Source organism: Pseudopipra pipra, chromosome 3 (genome assembly GCF_036250125.1).
Source record: "Pseudopipra pipra isolate bDixPip1 chromosome 3, bDixPip1.hap1, whole genome shotgun sequence".
NCBI lineage: Eukaryota > Metazoa > Chordata > Aves > Passeriformes > Pipridae > Pseudopipra > Pseudopipra pipra.
In genome coordinates this window covers 114882508-114907344 of record NC_087551.1, presented here as the reverse complement: position 1 = coordinate 114907344, position 24837 = coordinate 114882508, and the positions used below count along the sequence as shown (strand labels likewise).

Below are 24837 nucleotides of genomic sequence, written 5' to 3'. Positions count from 1 at the left end.
GCTTCAGGTAAATTCCTAATTTCTATTTCTCTAGTTTTAGGCTTTCATACACTTAGACCTTCTGATACCCTTCCCTTCCTACAATGCAAGTTCCCAAGATGATGACAGCACTTTGTGTCAAGCACTGAAGTCCTGTGGTAGCTCCAGCACGTGAAACACTTCATGATTTACGATCCTTCAGCCTCTAAAGCCTGTGGTGTGAAAAGGTATTTGAGCAAAACAAAGTAATTTTAGTAATGAGACAATTACATCTTATCAGCACCTTACACTCAAGATTCCAGGTTTAACCTCAGTGCCAAGGTGTCTTCCACTTCCAAACTTTTTTATGAGCTCTCCACATCAACAACTAAATCAAAAGAACCAAGAAACAAAGGATAAGCAGACAAAGCCATTCCATACTCCTGGATTAAAGCTATGTGACAAAGACTATCTGCTTTATATCATGGGAACAGATATTTTACTGTATTATTCCAATAAAATCCCAGGATGAAAAATGCCATGGCAAAGAGCAAACATGCAAGGCTACAGCACATAAAATGGCCTTGCTTTCGCAGAAGAGACCTTTTACAAGCCCTGTGCTTTCTGCAAAAAAACCCCACAAAAACAAACAAACAAACAAACAAACAAACAAACATAAAAAGCCTAATTTTCAAATACCGAAGGGTAGAAATCTATTTTTCTGTCTTTAGCTAAATAGAAGGCAATAGTCAATATGAGTAAACAAGTGGACAGAAGGTAGAATACAGAATAATTAATCACTCAGACTGCTAGAAAATATCTTTGTAATTTCAAACAACTCCATTGCCCCCTGTTTGCCCTGCAGGATTCAGAGTTGAAGTGAGCAGTGTTAGACCAGCAGCACTTTGCTGCTGACACCACAGCAGTTACCAGCAGTACATCTCTCACTGCAATATGCAGTCTTAGATGATCAAAAATATTTTGATCTGCATCAGATCCTCAACCACTGCTAATTAAAAACCTGATGAAACAGAATAAACTATTTTGAAGCAGTGATTCATGAGATAAACATATTATATATGCATTGTTGGTTCTGTGTGCAAGGCCCATGAGTAATTACCAGGAATAAAAAAAGCTCTAGCACGTAGAAACATTAAAAAAAAAAAAAATCCAATTCAATCCACCCTTTCCAACTTTTTAAGGACATGGAAAGATTAGTTTAGTTCCCCACAGCACAACCCAGGAGGAACATACACACTGTCAAACTGAAGGACACAGCATTAAAAGGTGATTCTTAATAAAGATGCTTTTAAAGAATTCGAGCCGTGGAAAGTGAGTGTTTACAGGAAGGAACCTACTCTGCCTGTGGAGGCAAAGTCACTTTGAAGTTCCCTGTGGCTGGATTGTTTCAAGTGATAAATGGCAAAGTAAATCTTCTAAGAGGGCTAAAATAAAACCCCAGGACTTGCAGCTATTTTACAGCTCCAGGGAGAATTGTCAGCCAGCAGACAATTGTAGTTGTTTCTGTCCACTGATTCCATCAAATACTTCAAGTGCTTGGTGAAGTAATTCATGGCTCTGTGATATTTCAAAATTAATAAAACATTAATAGCATCTGTGGTTACAGAGGCAGGAACATCAGGCCAGAGACACTGTGCTTCCAAAAAGGGAGGTTCACCCAAGAGGACAAAAGATGCTGCTTTCTGATGCCTCCTAGGAAGTGCTCAAGTTTGGGGTTGGCCTTCTGGAACTTAAATAAAGACCCTGCATTCAGCAGCTCAGGGGTGGAAAAGTGCTACTCAGACTCAGCACAGGACTAAGAACACACCAGTTACAACTACTCTGCTGAATTCAACAGCTGATTGTAACCCATAAAATCAGTAACTCATCTCACTCAGCTGCCTTGGCAGCAAACTCATCTGCCAGACAAGACCTCTGTCTCAGCAGGAATGAGAACTGTGCTCCCCAAAACACTTCAGAATTGGCTGCCCGGAGAAGCTGCGGCTGCCCCATCCCTGGCAGTGTCCATGGTCAGGTTGGACAGGGCTTGGAGCAACCTGGGCTAGTGGAAGGTGTCCCTGCCCATGGCAGGGGGTGGAACAAGATGAGCTTTAAGATCCCTTCCAACCCAAACCATTCTGGGATTCTGTTCCATGGTTTCTCTTGAAATACGAATTTTCTGTTTAATTTTTACTGAGGGCAGCAATAGTCCTACTGAGGCTTCTAAATGGATTTCCCTACCCCTTTTTCTGTTAAATAATACTTAAAAATAATACCTAAACATGGTGTGGATCTTCTATGGATGTTCTAGGAAGAAATTCTTGGCTGTGAGGGTGGTGAGGCCCTGGCACAGGTTGTCCAGAGAAGCTGTGGCTGCCCCATCCCTGGAAGTGTTCGAGGCCAGGCTGATTGGGGCTTGGAGCAACCTGGGATAGTGGAAGGTGTCCCTGCCCATGGAAGGGGGTGGAACTGGATGAGCTTTCAGGTCCCTTCCAACCCAAACCATTCCATAATTCAATATATTCCACTCTGATCCAGCTCAGTTTGCTTACCCATGTTTGTACATCACATCTCCTGGGTAAAAGGGAAAGGAGAAGACTGGGAAAGGGAAAAAAGAGGCACCTCCAGAAGAAGCCTCCAACTTGCAAGCACAAAAACCACTTCCAATGGATTTTTCTTTATCCTTTGTGACGACTCCAGGTCCTCCATCCCTACAAATCATGCAGCAACAGATAACTGTCCATTTGGACAAGTCTGCTTTGTGCTGAGAGCACGTCTCAGGCACTGGGCTCTTCCTGGGCAGAGACACCATGGCAACAGCACAAGGTCACTCTAAAGGGACTTCTCAAGGCCATTTCAGGGTCCCTTCCCATCTGCCACTCAAAAAAACCTTAAAGAGGAAGGTTTGAGACATAGAGGAAACCCTCCCTCCCCCAAATTCAGATGCACCATTGGTATGATTTTTTTTTCTTACATTAACTAATAGAAAAAAAGCTGCAAAGGAGCCTCACAGGAGAAGCCATAATTTGAATATATTCAGTTGGTTTAGCAAAGAAAAAGATTCCCTAAAGCATCAGTGGCAAAAGACTCCCATAAGAACAGGCTCCAGCGACTTGGAATTCAAATAATAAACTCAAGATCTCCTTTTAAGGGAGAACAAGCATCTTATACTGTACTCCTGCCATTATTACTCATTTTCCATACTGCCTTTGGTGCTGTATGCTAAGAGAATCTGATTTATAAATAGGTTTTAAAAGGCCTTCAAATGACATGCTTCAAATCACAATAAAAAATTTAGTAATTGTTTCAGCGTAAGATTTTTCCTCCTTTTTCAGTAGATTCTCAAGTCTGAATATAAATTCATTATATTTCATTACAATCCTGTGCAAATGCAGATTAAAAACTTGCTCAAAAACTCCAGTCCTAATTCCAAGCACAGTCATTTGCAAAACAGCAAAGATTTTTCAATTTATAGCTATTTCATCCATTTTTATAATATTTTATAAACTACTGTATCCAGATGGGACAACAGCAGGAGAAACCACAATTACGCTGTAATTAGTTGCTTGTTGGCCTAAAGATGCCAGGACAGACTAAGTTGTCAAGTTACTTTCTTTTGTGATAAAAATTAACTTCATTTTTCTGCAAGGATGGATTTCAATACTTTTCCCTAAGGAATCAAGCTCTTGCTAAGCATTAATCCTGACAATAAACAAGGTTTAATGACTTTTATGCAACTTGGCAACAGCTTTAGAACTTGTTAGTGCCAGTGAAGCCTTTGGAATTATATCTGGCAAAATTCACAGCAAGTATAAGGCCCAGGCATGACCATGAGCTCCTCAACACTCACCTTCCTACCTTACCTGCAGTGTCTATGTTCAAATTATGCCTTCTCTTATCTAACTTTTTTCCTTATATGATTTTTATAATACAAGATTTTGGAGGTGTGGATTTCACTCTGCAAGCATCCATCCAATACTCAGCAAAAAGATCTAAGCATTTATGCCTCTGGATACTATGAGAAGCAACTATTATGGGGCACACTGTGGGTTTTTTTTAGGATGCAGTTCATCCAATAAATACCAGTATATTTTAGAAAGTGTAAAATTCTGTATAAATCACCTCTGGATTGGCTGTGCAATGGCAGCTGTTTCGATCCATCACGTGAGGTGATGAATTTGTTACTTATGCAGGTCTGGATCACTTAAAAGCCACTTTACCAACATCTGCCATTGTCAAGGTTCAAGGATCCAAGTAGTAGTTCATGTTCAAAAAGTAAGGAAAAATGTTGTTTCAAAATCCATGGTAATGTGGAGCGTGTCTGGCAAATTTTAGTAAAGGTTGTAACCAATAATGTGCAGAAGACCAGCCCAGAATTACCCCAAAACTCATCTTCCCCAAATGACTGAAGGAAAGCAAAAATAATTTTAAAAATCCATGATTTTTCAGGACAAAGGACAACCTTCAAAGCTTGTGTCCCCAGAAGCCAAAGCAGCCAACAGCCAAAACACAAGAAATACTCAGCGCTGCTTAAAGTGGAATTTCTCTGGGTATCTCTTCAACAAGAGGTCTCAGCTAAGTTTTCATTTAGAAAAGAATTATTCAAGATGAACATTGGGTAACTGTGATTAATTTTTATAGTTTCTGGATGGATGTTCTGCTAAATATAATTTACCAAAAGGTACAGACTTGTAGCCAAATAATCTCTTGCAAATGAAGCTACAATTAACTGCTGACATCACCACTGCCTTGAAAACGAACCTGTCTCTCACTTTCAAACATATTAATTATGGCCACAATTACACAGTGACAGCTGGTATTTATATTGAGTTCTGTCAGCTTAGTTCCCACATTTCAGCAAGGCAGGTGTATTCCAAATGGTACCACCCGGAATCAGGTCACCCCTCAACAGTATACAAACAACTTGGGGTTTTATTAATGTACAGAGAGCTACATAAATTAGCTCTGAAGATATTAAAAAAAATCTGGACATAATCCTGAATAAACAGCTCCAGGAGACCCTGCCTGAGCAGGAGGGTTGGAGCAGATACCTTCAGAGGCCCCTTCCAGCCTCAACCAGTCTGACTCCACATCACTGTGTTTAAGAGTGCCATGAGTAAGCCTGCCAGCACTACAGCAGCAACTCCAAAATATTCCAGGACTCCACTGCCTCTCAGATCTCCAACCTGGAGGCAGCCACCTGATCTCCCTGCTCAACAAAACAGCCTGTGCTGAGTGAGCAGAACATCAGCAACATCTTCTGGAAGGGGGTTGTTGGCACGACCTGACCTGGGAAAGTATCACCTAAGAAACCTGAACAGGGACTAGAAGACAAGGAAAATAAATGTATGAGGAAATGTTTGATTACAAGTAAGACTAAAAAGTAAGATTACAAAGTAAGCCAACTGCATCCTGGGATGCATCCAAAGGAGTGGGACCAGCAAGTCAAGGGAGGGGATTCTGCTCCTCTGCCCTGTTCAGATGAGATCTCATCTGCAGAGCTGCCTCCAGCTCTGGGGATCCCAACACAAGAAGGATGTGGAGCTGCTGGAGTGAGTCCAGAGGAGGCCCTGGAGATGCTCCAAGGACTGGAGCCCCTCTGCTCTGGAGCCAGGCTGGGAGAGCTGGGGGTATTCACCTGGAGAAGAGAAGGCTCTAGGGAGACCTTAGAGAACCTTCCAGTGCCTAAAGGGGCTCCAGGAGAGATGGAGAGGAACTTTGGACAAGGGATGGAGGGACAGGACAAGGGGGAATGGATTCTCACTGCCAGAGGGCAGGGACAGATGGGATATTGGGAAGGAACTCTTGACTCTGAGCGTGGTGAGGCCCTGGCACAGGTTGCCCAGAGAAACTGTGGCTGCCCCATCCCTGGAAATGTCCAAGGCCAGGTTGGTTGGGGCTTGGAGCAACCTGGGATAGTGGAAGGTGTCCTGGACTGTGGCAGGGGGTTGGAAAGAGATCTTTAAGGTCCCTTCCAGCCAAAACCATTCCATGATTCAAAAGGCTCACAGCAATTGGCAAGAAGTTGTAGCAGGATATACATCACACACTATCAGAGAGCTCTACCAGCTTCACCTTGTGTCACCTTCACAAGTAAAATGTCTCACTACTTATCCATGAGAATTATTGTCACCAGAGATTGGGTCCTGGAGGACCATCCTATGCCTCCTTCCAAACCTGTGCCCAAGTGCTGCAGGAATTATTCAGCAAGCAGAACTGAGCTTGCTCTGTATCACTCACAGTCCACGTGAACCTGCCACAGTTCCCTAATTCCTGCACTGGGAACTTGCCAGAGCTCCTCCTGCAATTCAATTAAACTCTTAGCAGCAGCAAAGAGAGATATCTCAGTGGTGACAGGAAGAGATAATAACCACGTGTGAAAACTCTGCAGAGAGCAGTTGCACAGGCTGGAGTGGAGCAAGGATGGAAGGTTTTAGCACAAAGTTACTGCACAATCTATTTACTGTTGTGGGCAGAGCAGGTACTGAGACAATTTGCAGGCAGCAGAGTTGTTTGTAGCCTCATCTGGTATATGTGTGGTTTCAGTACATAAGTAAAACAACCAGATAATTGTTTCCTCCCAGAACCATCTTTATTTCTCTCTTCTCTGCCACAAAACCTGCACTGTGCTTTTTCTTTGTCTTTTGGGTTTTTATCCCCTCACGTCTCTGAAGTGTTTCTGTTCCTGCTCAGCACATTGTAATTTTTCCTTCCTGTGGTACCATGGCTGCAAACTCTGCAAAGTCATTATCTTTAGGTGCATTTTTGAGAAGAAACAAGAAATATGTGGGCTATCAGACAAAGGCTGGTGACAAATACCAAAGAGCTCAGAGGAGCAGGGAGAAGAGTCTTTATATCAAGAAAATATTGGACAGAAGAATAAAACGATGGATAATGTCACTGCCATAGAATCCTAAAATGGTTTGAGTGGGAAGGGACCTTAAAGCTCACCCTGTTCCAACCCCCTGCCATGGGCAGGGACACCTTCCACTATTCCAGGTTGCTCCAAGCCCCAACCAACCTGGCCTTGGACACTTCCAGGGATGGGGCAGCCAGAGTTTCTCTGGGCAACCTGTGTCAGGGCCTCACCACCCTCAGATCCAAGAAGTTCTTCCCAATATCCCATGCCCTCAGTTTGATCAGAGGTAAATTTTGGTCAGAGTTGTTCATATTACATAATTTTTTAAAAGTAATAACATTTGTTACCAAGTATAAATAAAATTCAGATCATAAACACAGGCAAGTAGCGCTTTAAAAAATTCAGAGAGCTGGAAGTGCTTGTCACTGCAGGAGTGTTCAGATAAAGCTGGGTGGATATCCTGTTCCTTCAGTTCATTTATCTGATCAGCACAGTGAGGCTGCAACTGCTGAAAGACAGAACAAAATGCTGGCAGGAGTCTACAAACCCTGAGGAGAAAGAAGAAAATGCTATTGTGCTTTCCAAAAGGCTGAAAATTCAAGTAAGTGGAGCAGCCTAAGAACCTCAGACAATACACATTAAGATATAGGGTTTCCTTACGTCACCACCACGATATAGAGGCCCTGAGTTCTGGTCCCACTAAGTGATGTGACCTGATTAATTATACACCAGCACAGGAAGCTTCTTGCTGAAGGGAGACCAAAAAAAACCCCAAACACAAAAACCCCCAAGACAACAACGACAAAGAACAAACCAAAAACCACCCTACTCAAACAATAAAAAGCCACCATTCCAAACAATAAAACCCTTCTTGGACTAGATATCAACCAAAAAAATGGAAAAAATGCTAGATTTATTTTAGAAGCTCGAAATGGAAGAGAGGAATCTGCAGTGATTGTCCCACATTCAGATAAGAAGGATATGGTAGAGCTGAGGCAAAACCTAAATCCCCTTGTGCAGCCACTGCTCTCAGTGAAGTCCATCCTTCCTCTCCTGATATCTTGCAAATCCAGCCCTCTTCCTTTGCAGTCATTTAGCCAAAAAACCACTACTTTACCTGATTGCTTCTCTCCTCAAAGGAGCACTGATCCAATAATTAGGCTTTGCAGCTTTGTAAGATGGCCTATGCTTATCAAAGCCTATGCTTATCAAAGTTTATGCCATGAACTTTAAAGCACTAATTAAAATGTTATTTTATTTCACGTACTCCCACAGCACAGGATGCAACACTTATCCCACAGCACTGCACAGGAAGCCAAATTTATATCCTCACTTTGTCCTGCTCCACACCAAATGAACAGATAAAGATACAAGTTATTTTAATGCAAATTACAACCAGGGGAGGATAGTTTGGTGATTTGGTACATCTAAATCTGCAACACCATCAACAAAAAGATTTAGTGCTCCTTTTAGGAGGAGGCCATACACAGCCATACTTCCAGAGCTTCTTTCCAGGAAGGACAGACATTCCAAGTCAGAGGGAAGGGTGCTGCCCATGCAAGAGCAGCAGATGCTGCATTCCTGCAGCCCCAGCTCATGCAAGACAAAAAACAAAATACCTACAAGATGCTGAGGATTGATTTCTCCTCAGAGAAGGAGGAGAACAAACAGGCCTGTTACGTTTTCCCCATCTACTGAAATTCAAATAGGTAAAAGAATATCAAATACTGAAGCTAATCTTGAGCTGCTACAGCATTTTCAACGTTCTCACCTTACTGCAACAAAGACACACAGAAACAAGTTCCTCTTGTTTCATTAGTTTCTCATTAGTTTACTTATTCAGTAGTTTTATTTCAGACTTTACAGAGCTGGTGGCAGAGTCGGAATAATCCCCTTAAATGTAAGGAAGCATCAAGTGCAACAGTGCCATCCCAAAAATCAACACCACCACAACAAAAAAAAGACAAATTACCTCAAACCAATGAGCTCAAGTAACTCCAAAAACTTGTTCTAAGTTCCTCAGGACAATGAATGTAAGACACCAAGAGGTACAAGGTTTCTCCTTTATTTGTTTTCCATAATAAATCATAAATAATTTAGGAAACAAACCCTGGCAGTTTTATATTCCATTTTCAAAACCTAAGGAAATTAGAAGACTATATGTGATATTTTCTACCTGTGTATTCTATTTGAGCATAAAATCACTGGTAATATGATGAGGCATTTATCCATCTCCTCAAGAAAGCATCAAACCATGTCCTGCCACACATGCTCAGCCCTGAACATTCAGATTATTTTATTTCAAATTAGCTTGAGGGACACATCAAAGCAAAGAGCATTAGAATTGTTCAGCACAGACGAAGTCATTCTGGTTATTACCAATCAATCACGTTGGATGGCAAGAAATACTCTCTTGTATCTTGTTCTGTTCTCACAATCATATTAGTCTGAGATCAACATTTTGGTGTTTAACCTCAAATACCCTCAAAACAAGATTGGTGGGCATAAAACCAGTCTTATATATATATAAATTTTAAGCTCTGTTCTAAAAATTGATGTGAACTTATTTGACAGGGATGAGAGCTCCCTGAAGGTGCCACATACTCACTGACAGTGCCAGGTACTCACTGACACTCCAAACTCCTTCCAGCGCCGAGGTTTTAAAAGCTGTTCCTGAACTGCATGTATGCCCTTCCACAGAATCCAGCAGCTCCAGCCACTGAAACAATCCTTCAGCCTGCAGCAGAATTATTCAACACCATTCTGACAGCCAAATCCCTTTTATAGTCTTACCTCAACAAGCATTATTATTCCGGAGTTGGAAATTAAGATGAAATAACTTCACATAAACACTCACAGCTACAACATTCCCTCAGAATATTTCTCCTCTGTCCTTGTGTACTTCTCCCACAGCTGATGGCCATGAGGTCAGTCCCCTATCTTTCTTGATTTGATATAATTAAATATACTTTAATGACTTTAGGTCTTCTGTTAACATATTAGATCAACACAGAAAAGAAATATTTCAAACTTAAAGTTCAGCTTTCATTGCCTCTCTTCAGCTCATGCTCTCACAGTAGCACAGAGTAATTTGTTGGGCATAATTTCCTTATTTTCATACATTCAGAGTTTTGACTTGATTTCAAACAATTACTACAATCAAATCAAATGTTATGCCCTTTTAAATTATTTTCACAAGAGATAAAGCTAAATTGCAGCAAAGTTTAAAAAGCCATTGGGCTGAACTAGAAAGCACTGGGTCAAATCCTAATTCCACTGGAAGCCAAGTCCAGGAAAAGATTGACACTGAGCCAAATTCCAAGCGACTCTTCTTAAAGCAAATGGATTTGTCTGTTTTAGCTTGTAGGTTTAACAAGCCAAGGAAACAATTAACACATTGAAGCTTCTCCTTGAAGCTTCAACGACCTGCTACTGGAAGCTTCAGATATAGGTCGTCTTGAAAACCAAAACTGTTGACAGTTCTCTCAACATTGCTACAGGGAGTTAAATAAAAGCTACATTCCACTCAAAACCTGAACATGTTCATCCTAATGTCTTCAATATGCCACCAAGAGGGGTTTGGTTTTGTTTTGTGGTTGTGTTGGGGGTTTTTCAAGGAAACAACCCAACTCTGGGAACTGGCCCCTGCTGCTGATACCACTTAGAGGTGGGAAGGAACTACAGATGACTTTCTGTTTGGAGAAGTCCAATCCTCAGAAATCCAGTGAAAAGCCTTTGCCAAATCCAGAGGAGTTTTCCTGAAGGACAGGCTGCTTAGCAACTATCACCACCAACTTCCAAGTGCTATCTGCAAGCAGGTCAACGATGCTAAGGGTGCACAGTCTATTAAAAGCTTTCAAATCAATGAAGATTTACGGCTGCAGGTACTTCACAAATGTTTTGGGTTTTAAGGAGAAAAAGTACCAGAGGTTAGCAATCAACAGAGCACAAGCTGAAGGTTCTACTTCAGATCACATGACACATGAACCAAATTAATTTTTCATTTGTTTGCTCTTCCTCTCAAATTAGCAGGTTATTAACGACTTGGTCAAACCAGCAACAAGATCAAAAATGCTTCTTTGATGTTCAGCCAAGGAATATGAGGGGGCCAAGGATGATTCCTACTAATGAGGTGGCCACCCAGTTCTCATTTCAAGGGGATATGGCTCGTGTTAAAAGAGTAGTTTTCATTTGCCACATGGGCACAGAGTTAATAAAAAAACAGATAATCCTAATTAGCCATGACTATGTTTGCCATAAAAAAGGTAGAATTAAATAGGTGTGACCCAGCTGGTGGGAAGGGAATCAGCTATAAAAGAAACTGTTAACACAAGTCTCACTATTTATTTTCTTGAGCAATACAAAATGGGCTACAGGTCTTTTTTTTTAAGCACATTGACACAGGCAAGCAGAATTCAAAGTTCTGTTTACTTTTTGTCCACCACAAAAATTAGTGGAGGGTTTCTATCTTGCATTTTCGCTTTCACTCCAGGCAAAGCACATGAATTGTAGCAAACACACTTCCTCAAAAGCACAGCTTGGAAGTGCAGCAACCCCCTTCTCTCCTGGCAGAACTCCCACTTCTCCATTTTACACAAGATAAGTATTTTATATGACAAGCATTCACCTCCTTGAGCAAATTAATTCCTCCCTTGTGCAACCAAAGCCTCTGGAGGTGCAGTAACAGAGCCCCGTCCTTGGGACATCAACTCCATGCTTTGTCTGTCCTGACTCCTCCTTGATTTAAGATCTTACCAGGACAAACAGATGACCTTCACACTTCTAACAATATGATTTCTAGGTACTGCAGCAACTAAGAGCTATTTACTAATATAATTTTTATATCAGAAGGCATTTTTGAGTAAAATAGATGACTGGCAGTTGGATGCAGTCTGGCTTTAATGCACAAGGAATCATAGAATTATTTAGGTTGGAAAAGCCCTCTGAGCTCATCAAGTCCAACCATCCTCCAGCACTGCCAAGGCCACCACTAACCCCTGTCCCCAAGTGCCACATCCACAGGGCTTTTAAATGCCTCCAGGGATGGAGACTTCACCACTGCCCTGGGCAGCTGTGCCATGGCTGGACAACCCTTCTAGTGAAGAAAATGTTCCCAATATTCAACCTAAACCTCCCCTGGCACAAATTTATAGAGTATACTCCATCATATAGGTTTAATACAACTTCCTACAAAATAAACTGATAACATACTGAAAAAGTAATGGTTTTAACGTAATTTCTTTCACACATTTAAATTACTTTAAATTACTCCATCCATTCGAAATGATGCCTATTCTCTCCCTCTCTTCTAACTTATTTAGCCTGTTGAGTCACCTGATCAATAAAAACAAGAAATACCTACTTGAGGGAGCTCTTCAGAAACAACTATAATTTTACAGAACGAGTGAAACAAGAGTTGTACACAGAGATGCAAAAGAGCTGTGCAGGAAAATCTCAAAGCACTGTTTTTGCAAATATGAACTTCCTGTGAGCTGGTTTGTGCCCACAAAACACCAGTTTGGATATTCAGAGGGGCAAACTTCCCTTTCTTCTGGATGTCAGCTATCAGTCTTGGGAATATAAACACATTCCCTCCCCCCATGACTTCCTGGAACTGCATTATGAAATGCTGCATAAATGTGTCCGCTGGAAGACAACGCTGAAGGAACATCTAACCCAGAAATTTAATTCTCAGAGTTTTATGTGTTAGAATGCACCCTCACCCCTGCGGGGAGCCAGTCCCCCTCAGTGCAAGGAGGTAACACAGTGTGTCCTCCCCACACATCCTAATCTGAATTGTTCCCATCCCAACCAGTCCAGCACAGCAGGAATTAACACAATGCCAGGAAAGATATGGAGAAGCAAAGGCACGTGCAGTGCAATCAGTTTGCACCCAACTTCAAAGACAATAATATTTCTTTCCTTAGAATTGCTTTGCTGTCAAACAGCAAGTGTACCACAGCCTGCAAATGGTTCACTGAGCTCAATATTCAATTTCTGGCTGAGTCCAACAGCTGATACTTCTCAGTAAAATGCACGAACAGCTGGGGACACACAGAAAACACGGCCTAAGACGAGGCAGCTCTCCAAGTGGCTCTTGCCTAACATCAGGCAGGATCCTGGGGCATTTTCAAGAAAATGTGGGCATTTTTCCATGACTATATACACCAGTAATTGCCTCTTGCTGTTTTCTTGGGGGGGGTGGATTTCAGCAGATTAATTCCATGTATAGCACCGCCTTCACAGATTTGCCTCGTTTTCTGATGATGCACATTCTTTCCTGGGGTACAATTGAACTGTGCACTCCTGCATGCTCCTGCTACCATATTTTAAAACTCAAAATTTTCCTGGTTACTCCCACCAGTCAGCTTCTCCAGTTCATATCTGTCTGCATATACAATAACCCCTCTATCATGTCAGCATTTCCTCTCTAGGCACCTTGACTCCCTGCATGCTGCTTTGGAAGACATAAGAACTGACTCATTGTGCAAAAATTGTAAGATACCATAACACAGATAAACAGGATTATGATGTTTTCAACTTTTGCCAAACCTTCCTTTAACTGGGATTTTTGCCTGCCATTCCATATACATTACTTGTACAGTTCACTAAAATATGTGATATATATGCTTTGTCACGTCACAAAGAGATACTTTTAATTTATAATTAAGTTTTTCACTTAATATACACTTTCCCCAACCAACACACTCCCTTATTTATAATTTTGGCAAAAGAAATCAATTTAAATGCATGCTTTACCACCTCATTATTCAGTCACTTCCACACTAAAATTAGCATTTTCCATTCTTATCAAGGGAGCACGAGGTCTGCAATGCTCCCCACAGCAAGACCTGGTAAGTCAGGACTTATTTTCAGCTTTTAGGCAGCTTTAAGGGAAGTCCTTGAGTCACGCTAAGGAGTCTCCCACACATCCCAGGCAGGTGAAAGGCGGCTTCACCTTGCTCTGTGCAGCCCCAACCTTGTGTAACTGCCCAGGCTGTGCCAAGCAGGAGCTTATCCTGCCTCTCCACATGCTCCTGCCTCCACATCACAAGATTCCGGGCTAGAGGGGAGCAGGGAGCTCGTGTGGGCTTGCAAGGACACCCCGTTCTATTTGTTTTAAAATTTAAAATTCCATGTATTTGCTACCATTTGTTCACTTCACACTTAACCCTTCAAAACAAGTGAACTAAGGTTGCTTATTCCTTGAGACTCCAATACTTGTTTTCTGGCAGCATTTTTTCAATATCTAAATCTTTGCCAGAATTGGTCCTAATCTTCATTTCTTCTTTAAAAGGATTAAAAGGTTCTTTGTAAGAAGAAAAAACTTCAGTCCAAAGACAAACTATGGAAAGTTTTAACACACTGGGCTGTTCACTTCAACCCAACCACTCCCTGAATTCCAGCACTCACCTGAAATCAGCAATTTATTATCTGCTTGAAACCTGGAATGGTTTGGGTGGGAGGGGTCCTTAAAGCTCATCTCATTCCACCCCCCTGCCATGGGCAGGGAGACCTTCCACTATCCCAGGTTGCTCCAAGCCCCATCTCCCCACAATCTTCTCCAGAGCTGTCATTTGTCTTGGAAAGAATATGGGAACTGGAATGGTAGAGGAATCTTATAAAAATATTCCTTTTTAAGTAAAATACACTTGGGCTTCATCCAGTTCCTCCTCAAAGCAGGAATCATCAAGCTCAGCTGCTGCAAGGCTACAAAAATCCTCAAGTCTAAGATAATAACACACCCCTTCTCCATTTCCAGAACTCCTTAAAAACAACCAAACTGAGTTTAAACATCACAACTTCACAACCAAAAGCGTTGTCTGTGTGGGTACACAAAAGCAAACTGGTTTAAATCCAGAAACAGATACCTTAAAAGCAAATCTTTAAAAAATATCCTCATTTATTGAATTATCTACTACAAAGCAGTAATTACAAAGACATTACAATAGCTGAAAAGGAAAAACCCAGCCTGGTTTAACACACTTGTCAGCTTCATTTAGCTGCACTCACTCCTTGGAAGAGTTTTTACCCTGTGCCAGTCTTTGGAATCTCTGTTCTGCAAAACAAGAGGGAAAGCAGCTAGAAACCTCCAAGTGCAACAAAAGTACAGTGAAGTCAGCACTTGTTTCATTTTTATGCATTTTCTCTTAATAAAAAGGCTCAGAGGTGGTTTGTTGGGCAGATTTAATGAATGCTTTGCTTTACAAATATCAAGGCTGATTCATAGGCCTGTGCCAGACTAATACACAACTGATCTCTGAGCTCATATCACTTACACATCAATTACAGTTATGCCTGCAAGATATAATAAAACTTCTTTGTCTGACCTGTCAAAAAAAAAAAAAAATCAAGTCTTTTTATGAGGTTTTGTTTGGGAAATACAAAATTACAGCACAAGCAAATTGATAGTTTAAAAAAAAAAATGGCTGTAAAGGAACCTGGAGTAATTAGAGTCTGTTTGGAGGTTTTCCAAAAAAATTAATTCCTGTAAACATTCCAATTGTTGCCCAGGACTTATCTATTCACTTCAATCAAAATGAGTTCACACCCTCTCCCAAGCCCCAGCCACTGAGCAATAATGCTGTGAGTAATCTTTGCAGCACAGAGTAAACCCTGAGTTGATAAAGGAACTTTAGCCTTGACCTTTGCAACAGGGAGAGCAGAGAACAGACAGCTCAGCAAGGGCAAACAAAAGAGGGGACAAGTCATGCTAATGATATTATCCATCCTGGAGGTTCACACATCCTCAAGAGGGGATATTTTCATTTACATCAAAGGTCATCTGGGGAAAATTGTGACAAAACTCGAAGCTCTGTCACAAATAATTTTGTGAAAGCAGCTAAAGAAAAGCCTGACCGTTTCCACACAGTGTAATTTTAATTTTCACTCAGCTCAACCAAACCCACCCCCCAATAGGCCAAGGTTAGTAGCAAAGCCTGGAGGTCATACACACATTTAAAAATTGATCTTTTGTACGTGATCAGGTTACTGAAACCTGCACAAGCCCATCAAGGATTGCTCAATAAAATAACTGCTGCCTTGCTCCAGCTCAGGAAAGGTCATTTCTTGGTTAAGGAATAACAAGAGAACGCCAGATTTTTGAAGCCATATGAAAAGGGACTTCTTTTTTAAGAGTGTTTTACATCTACTTATTAACCCTCAAGTCTCTAGAGAAATGTGTAAATAATATATTCAGTTCATAGAGAAAATGAGGTCCATCAGTTACCACCTGGATTTTCAAAACATTCCTTAATTCTGAAACAGTGGAGACACTTTTCTGAAGACCTGAAAACGTTTCAGTGGTAATTATATTGACACAATTTGCTACCTCCAGCAGTCAGGCCCCAAACACCCCAAGCTGGGGTATTTATTTACACCCACCCATCTCCCAGACTTGGTTTCTCCCAGAAAGGATGGAAGTGGGGGAAAAAAAAAACCCCACGTATTTCCAAAAGTCATGGGTTGTTTTTCCAAATGTCACTCCCTGCCAGAGCATGGCTGAGTCATGACAAGTGGGGATGTGACAGCACAGAGTTCTGTTTCTAAAATTCTTTTCCCAGTTCCCAAATTGACTTTGGCATCTTAATGAGAAACACAGGAAAGCTCTTAAGGTTTTCAAACCTGTCCTGCCTTGCGAGCACCTAAACAGTGTATTTACAGTAGTATTTACTTTTCTTTTCCCTGTGAAGAGCACTCTGTGTTTGCCAGAACTCCTCCAGCTCACTTTAGACACTAAAACAGTCTGAAATCAGAAGGAATGATTTTGTAACGCAAGGAAAAGTAGTTGATGGATCTGGAAACAGAAGCAGAACCTGAGGGTGAATTCACCCCCAAAACTTAGAAAACCTAAGACTAAGACTAACCTTTTCCTTGAGCTGATATTTAAGACTCCTCTGATGGAGCTGCAGAAGCCAAGACAATTCAGCAGCAGCCTCCCAAGGGTATGATGTGCTGGATAGGACCCTGTTCCAAACCCAACTGTGTTTCTGAGATTATATTTTTGAGATATGTCGTCTCACCATTTGCAGGCAAACCTTTAGTGCAAGTTCATGGGCCTCCACGTTTCCCTCTGCTATTAAATCACCCCCTATAACTTTCCTATGCTTCCTGCCTAGATTAGCAATGGCTATTTGTGAGGATGCAAATGAAGTATTCTTTGCTCTCCCAGGCTGGATTCTCACACTGAGCTCACCACCTTGTCTGGGACCTCAACGCCACTGCCAACCCATCCCTCCCTTGCCAAGGGGCATGATTTGCATGATGTGTTTGCTCTATGAACATTTTTAAACACACATTAGGGAGGATAAACCATGCATTTGACTGGTTGCCACGTTTTAGAGAAACTATGAGTAACATTTTTAATCCAGCTGTGGCCGACTCAGCTTCTGAGAATCTCAATTTCCTGCCATTTTTAGCTGGTTTAAAGGCTCAAATCAACGCAGGTTTTTGGCAGCTGAACAATACACGTGTTTCTGGAGGAGGTGGATACCGACACAAACAAAAACACCCCCCCCCCACACACACACAGAGTCTGTTTGATTTTAAGTAACTTATTAAAGCTCCAGTCCCACTGTCTGTAATAAATCTCTCAGCTAATGACAATAGAAAGTAAATATTTCACCTGATGATCTCTTTGCTTTTCCATTTACTACCACTTGAGTTTGAATTATGAGAGATCAGTTAATGAATACTTCTACTGACAACTGATATACAGTTCAGCTTCACATGAAAATTTAAACAAAGCTCTTCTATGTGTTTAACTGGGGTTTTTTCTCCTTTCTGTTACCCTTACTTTTTACTTTTACCCTTACCTCTTCCTTTTTTTCCCCGGAAAACAGATGATTGTAGATATCCAGTAACAGGTTTTGCCTTTTCCTGCACCCCTGTTATTTTGTTTCATGCACACATTTTTTCATTTCCTCCCCTGGCATCAAGCAATAAATTAAACAGTCACAACCTTAACTCTATCAATTATTACATGACTTTTCAGTTTCACAGTAGTTTAACGGATTTGTTCTGACACGAACTGATCCCTACCCTTACTCACTTTTCCAAGGATTTCTGATGCATGGAATGCCCCACTGTCAAGAAACTCCTGGAGCTAAACCTCTCCAGTGTGTTCCCATTCCCCTTCTTACACCATGACCCATTACGAGAAAATAACTGTGAAAATTAATTTCATCCCAAAATGACAAACTGGGCCCCGCTCGAATTATTTTACAGATTTAAATTTCTCCTGTTTTTCATAACAGCATTATGAGAAAAAAAAGTTAAATAGTTCATGGACCCATTAACCACTAAAACATTGTGGAGAGCAGGAAGCAAATGCAGAAAGCACAAGGTTTTCAAAGCAACTTCCCAGCATGACAAAATCAGCCTTATTTTATGGATGATGGCAATTACACTGCGGAAAGAATATATATTATTTTTTAAACTGAAAGCTTTCTATCAAGGCCTACATTTCCTAGTTGTTAGCCTCATATTTAATTTACGAAACCCGACCTTCCTAATTCAAAAAATCTTACCTGGCATCTCCTTTTGAAAGGTTGGTGTTTACAGGATGAAGAATAACCTTGTTTGCATCCACATCCACCACACATTTTGTATGCAGATCAAGCTCTATAAAGAAATGAGAGAGTGTCAAGTGCTGCTCCTAAAGCACTGGGATTATATACACCATTACTTCCTCCAGACACCAAATTTATTCATGCAGTCTGACAGCCACCCATCAGCTAGAGAATAGAAACAGGACTATTGCCAAATTCCACTTCTAGGCATATTCTGATGGGATGGATCCTGTCCAGCTTTAAAGCAAGCACTCTTTTCAAAACAAGAAAGAGCACTTAGGTTTCACTGAAGGACAATCAGCATATACAAGGGCAGTATGAAATTTCTTCTGGGGGAAAAAGAACCATTTAGGCATGGTACCACTTTGACAGCTCTTCTTATTGCTCCCTCAATGCCTCCCAGCTCGCAGGGGAAAGCTGCCCCTGCCATCTGCAGCACATTTTCCCCGGCCACTGTTGTGATACCGCGGCGTGTGGTGCCAGCTGTCAGTCCTGGGGCACCTGCTCCGAGAAATTCAAGTCCCATCAAAAATAATTTAGGTGTGAGCACGTAGAAAAAGGGCTTGTCCTTCCCCCCACGGGCTCCCAGTCAGCTGGAAAGCCCAGCTTTTCCAAGGGACGCTCAGCAATGGGATGTGGACGATGAGTAATAAGGATATTTGGAGGGTATGAGAATTCTCGGCCGTAGAGGCGGGGAAAGCAAAATAAAAGGTTCAGATAACACTGACAACAGTCCAAAGTATCCACCCAGTGACAAATGCAGTCAGATATGAAATAAAGCACACGCCACTTGCCCACAGACACCCAGGACAGAGGGCCTGGACACCAAAAAGTCAGGCCTTATGACACAGACCCTGGAAAGTGCATCCAAGTGCTGATTCCAATGAACACACCACGACACTGCTCACACCCCGCCAGGATGACGAGGGGCAACGCTGAACAACCTCCACACAGGGTTCAACACCTCAGCTGAATCACCAAAATGAGCTCGTGTCTAATCATGTTAATTATAATCCTCATCCTCCTTCATCTCTGCTCTTTCCTCCTCTGTGTCACCTGTACTTGCTCTTTCACCTCACGGCACCTTATAAACTCAGACTGAAAATCTCCCAGGCAAAGACTGCAGATCTTGATTATTGCACAGCACCTTTTTTGCTCCTGCTAAATAACATAATCAGAGGGAGTTTTCTTGCATGGCAATTTTTTGAAAGAAATGTTACAGCTTTTTGCTGCTTGACACTCAACAAAGAAAGGCAAAGCTCGAGGATACTGTTCATAGCAGGCAGTCACATGGAACTGAAATCCTTCTGAGCAAAACTGCTCCTCTGTTATTACCCTGTGCTTTTGCAGAAGGAAGAGCCAGACAAGTTCCAGAAGGCAGTGTTTATTTTAATTTCTCTCCACACCCTGAAAGCCAATTTACCCATCATTAATATGCAATACATGCTTGCTTAGATGAAACCATACTCCTCGTACGTCCCATATCCGACAAGGCACTTTATCTCGGGCTGGCTGGTTAGTGATTAACATTCTGTGTCGCACTGACCTGCTTTTCCCAGCTACTGAGGGAGGTTTTTACCTGCCTCATGCAAAGCATAAGGTCTGCACACGCTGCCTGTAAGCAGCATGGTCTCTGTCACGTTTTTAATCCATCTCCTGAGATGCCCATGGCAGGTTTTGCATCCATGACTGCCCAGTGAACTCACGGTCTTACTTACCTGTATTCTTTGGGAAATACCCTTAAGGAAGCACACAGGCAGGATATGAGACTTCCTTCAAGTCAAATGTCCTCACAGGAAAAGAAGGAAAGATTCAAAGCCAATTTGTTTTGTGCAACACACCTCGTCTGATTATCACCCTGACACAGGTAACGTTCAGATCCCTCACCTTGGTGTGACAGACAGCACAGCTTGACAAAGATGGGGTGAGCCAAACTAACAGCTCTTGCCAAATACAGAGGTCTCAGCCCTTCCTTCCTGTGCCTGTTGCTCAGCAGACTCCTCTGCAAGTCACTTCAAGTTGCTTCAACAGCAGAAAACTACCCAACATGAAAATGGATGTGGAAAGCTCCATCAGCCCAGTGACAGCTCAGAAGGACAAAGGCCATGCAAACAGTGGGTAGACCTGTACAGAGGGAAGAGACCTTGTCCCAGCAGGGTTGAACTGCTCCATCAGTTCATGGTGTCACATGAAATAAACCCCTAAGAAACAGTTATATTGAGCCTCTAAGCTGGGTCGTGCATCCAGACAGCCTTAAGGCTGCTTATCCCAGTTACCCTGGCCAAAGGCTCACATGGCAACTCTCCTTTTAGCTGAGGAAACAGTTTAAATCCTGATTTAATAGCACATCACACACTTTCTACAAATTCTGGCTCTATTACAAGCCATGTTCTTTGACAGATTTCTGATTTCTTTAATGCTTCCAGTAAAATGAGAGATGAATCTTACATTAGCCACTGCTGAAACTTATATCATCATAATTTCCACCTCATTAAGTTTTTAATATCACTTAAGCAGGTTGGCCTTATAGTCAAATTATCTGCCTGCTCTTTTGGATATGATCACACAAGGAACTCCACCCTTACTTTTACTAGTTTCAGTGTCTCCCAGGTAAGCTGTGTACCTGCTGCTCCTGAACAACAAGGAAAATCAGGATGCACCAAGATAAGATGATAACCATGCACATCCAAAAAAACCAATTAATTCATCCTGTAGTAAGGACTCACTTGTTGAAGCATGGTATTATTATTTTTTCCACCTATAATACAGGTGCTTTTTCAGGCAGCACAAAATTTAGAAGTTAAAAGATGACAGAAGTGGCTCACTGTCAAACTTTGGATATTTATCCCAAATCCTGCCTCTCAAACAAAAATAAAATCTCCCCCATTATTATTGCCAACCTGTTCCTACCTTCAGTCATGAGCAAACACAATCAACTCCTCATTTGCTTCAGCAAATCAAGCAACTAATCAGCTAATTGCTCTTTGAAGAATTAAAACTCCAACTCCCAACATCAAGAAACATTTATTGCAGGGAATGAAAGTCTCTCTTTCACAGCTTCGGAGTAAGAGAGCTGTGACATCCATAATAAAAGGGTAACACGTATCATTTACATTTCACAGCCATGGAAGTGTTAAGCAAAGCTGGGCTGAGTGCAGGAATAATTGTTAAGTCCTGTGTGTCCAAGCTACTCACAGAGAGTCTCTTGGATGAGTTTTTATTTTACTTGTAAAACTGGAAGGTGGGGGTTGAAGGAAGCCACTCTCCCTTGATTTTTCAACTCCCCACAAGACTTTTCTAGGATGATAAAAACTGGGATTCGGGCAATGTAGATCTCAGCTGAAACCACTCTTGTGTAAATCCAAAATTACTATTATGCCTTTGGATAAAAGCCTTATGGGTGTTGTAAAAATAATTCATTCTACCCATATGACTCTGGGCTTTTTCACTGGCCTAAGAAATTCGGTGTGTTTCAAACAGGGTGGAAAAGTCAGCAAGCAAGAGAGAGCTGGAAAAGCAAAGCCAGGAGCAGCCTAACACCACAAGGAATGGATTCAGCAGGCACTGGTCCATTCCCACAACAGGTAGGAGTTTAAATTCCCTCTGTAATAGCAGTCACGAGGCTGGTAATCATAAACTCACCCCAGCAGATTTTCCACAACAGGGTTAGGAAACACCAGCAAAGGTGCAACTTTAAAATGAGCCAAGCAGGTTTGGGGCAGGGACAAGGAGGGGATGTGAATCCTGGGGGAAGGGGAGAGAAGTATTTTGGAAAATGTCAGCTGTTTTCACCTCTGGGAAATCTCCATCTTTGCTTATGGATCAGGCAGGGAACTGTTTTCAAAGATGAGCTGCACAGGCTGGATAATGTTATACCCAACTCACTCCAGTAAGACACGGATCAAACTTGGCTGCATCATAAAAAAAACACTTGAGCTGCCACCTTTTTCAGCCACTACCCTAAAAACCCATCCCATTTTAAGGTTACTGTATTTCAGAACCAAACAAAATGATCCTAACAGAGAGCTTTTACAGGGCAGCATGAAACAACCTTAAAATGAAAGATGACACAGTAAATAAGTCAGTCTGCAATGGTTTAAACTGGAGTTTGGAACTAAAGGCTTTTAGTACCACAGCCAGGAAAGATGAAAAGTCTTTTACAACTTATGTGACCTTCCATATTTTCCTCTTTATGTATCCATTTTTTCACATTTTATATGATGATGGCAGCCTTCCAGAGCCTAAAGGGGCTCCAAGAGAGATGGAGAGGGATTTGGACAAGGGATGGAGAGACAGGACAAGGGGGAATGGCTTCACACTGTCAGAGGGCAGGGAGAGATGGGATATTGGGAAGGAATTCTTGGCTAGGAGGGTGGGGAGGCCCTGGCACAGGTTGCCCAGAGAAGCTGTGGCTGCCCCTGGATCCCTGGAATAGAATCATAGAATCATAGAATCGATTGGGTTGGAAAAGACCTCCGAGATCATCGAGTCCAACCCTTGGTCCAAATCCAGTCCATTTACTAGATCATGGCACTCAGTGCCACGTCCAATCTGCGTTTAAAAATCTCCAGGGATGGTGAATCCACCACCTCTCTGGGCAGCCCATTCCAATGCCTGATCACTCTCTCTGTAAAGAATTTTCTCCTGATATCCAACTTAAATTTCCCCTGGCGGAGCTTAAGCCCGTGCCCCCTTGTCCTATTGCTGAGTGCCTGAGAGAAGAGACCAATCCCCACCTGGCTAGAACTTCCCTTCAGGTAGTTATAGACGGTGATGAGGTCACCTCTGAGCCTCCTCTTCTCCAGGCTAAACAACCCCAGCTCCCTCAGCCTCTCCCCATAGGACTTATGCTCCAGTCCCTTCACCAGCCTTGTTGCTCTTCTCTGGACCCGCTCCAGCACCTCAATATCCTTTCTGAACTGAGGGGCCCAGAACTGAACACAATACTCAAGGTGTGGCCTCACCAACGCAGAGTACAGGGGTAGGATCACTTCCCTGCTCCTGCTGGCCACACTATTTTTGATACAGGACAAGATCCCATTGGCCTTCTTGGCCACCTGGGCACACTGTTGGCTCATGTTGAGCTTCCTGTCAATTAGTACCCCCAGGTCCCTTTCTGCCTGGCTGCTCTTCAGCCACTCTGTGCCCAGCCTGTAGCGCTGCATGGGGTTGTTGTGGCCAAAGTGCAGGACCCGGCACTTGGCTTTATTGAACTTCATCCCATTGGAATCAGCCCATCTCTCAAGTCTATCCAGATCCCTCTGCAGAGCCCTCCTGCCTTCGAGCAGGTCGACACTCCCTCCCAATTTAGTGTCATCAGCAAATTTGCTGATGATACACTCAATCCCCTCATCTAAATCATCTATAAAGATGTTAAACAGGACTGGGCCCAACACTGATCCCTGGGGAACACCACTGGTGACCGGCCGCCAGCTGGATGCAGCTCCATTCACCAGCACTCTCTGGGCCCGACCCTCCAGCCAGCTCCTAATCCAGGAGAGGGTATACTTGTCCAAGCCATGGGCTACCAGCTTTTCCAGGAGTATATTATGGGAGACAGTGTCAAAGGCCTTGCTGAAGTCTAGATAGACCACATCCACAGCCTTCCCCTCATCCACCAGGTGGGTCACCTGATCGTAAAAAGAGATCAGGTTGGTCAGACAGGACCTGCCCCTCCTAAACCCATGCTGGCTGGGTCTAATCCCTTGTCCATCCTGAAGGTGCTGTGTGATTGCACTCAGGATGATCTGTTCCATAACCCTGCCAGGCACCGAGGTCAGGCTGACAGGCCTATAGTTGCCAGGGTCCTGCTTGCAGCCTTTTTTGTGGATTGGGGTGACATTCGCCAACCTCCAATCATTTGGGACCTTCCCAGAGAGCCAGGACTGTTGGAAGATGATGGAGAGCGGTTTGGCAAGCTCTTCTGCCAGCTCTCTCATCACCCTGGGATGGATCCCGTCTGGTCCCATAGACTTGTTGGGATCCAGCTGGCTCAGTAAGTCGCTAACTACATCCTCCTGGAATACAGGAGGGCTATTCAGCTCTCTGTCTCTGTCTATCTGCTCTAGAGGCCAGTTGTCCTGAGGGCCACCTGTCTTACTGCTAAAAACTGAGGCAAAGTAGGTGTTAAGTACCTCAGCCTTCTCCTCATCTTTGTTAACTATATTTCCCTCAAAGTCCAACAGAGAACTGAGGTTTTCCTTGCCTCTCCTTTTGCTATTAATGTATTTATAAAAGGACTTTTTGTTATCCCTAACTGAATTAGCCAAATTAACTTCAAATTCCACTTTTCTTTCCCTAATTTTTTTCCTGCATGACCTAGCTCTCTTCGTAAATTCTTCATAAGTAACCAGCCCTTTTTTCCACAGTCTGTAAACTTTCTTTTTATCCCTGATTTCTTTTAGAACCTCCCTATTTAACCAAGCCGGCCGTCTTCCCCTCCGGCTGGCC

General features: G+C 42.5%; 1 protein-coding gene across 4 annotated transcripts in view; it reads right to left on the bottom strand.

Moving 5' to 3' along the window:
• The window catches only part of KIF13B (kinesin family member 13B), a 132762-nt gene that overhangs the window by 99400 nt on the left and 8525 nt on the right, over window positions 1–24837 (bottom strand). For all 4 annotated transcript variants that reach the window (XM_064651151.1, XM_064651153.1, XM_064651152.1 and 1 more), the window contains exon 2: window positions 18346–18439. In XM_064651151.1, the coding sequence (XP_064507221.1) occupies window positions 18346–18439 (94 nt within the window). The remainder of the gene's footprint in view (window positions 1–18345; window positions 18440–24837) is intronic.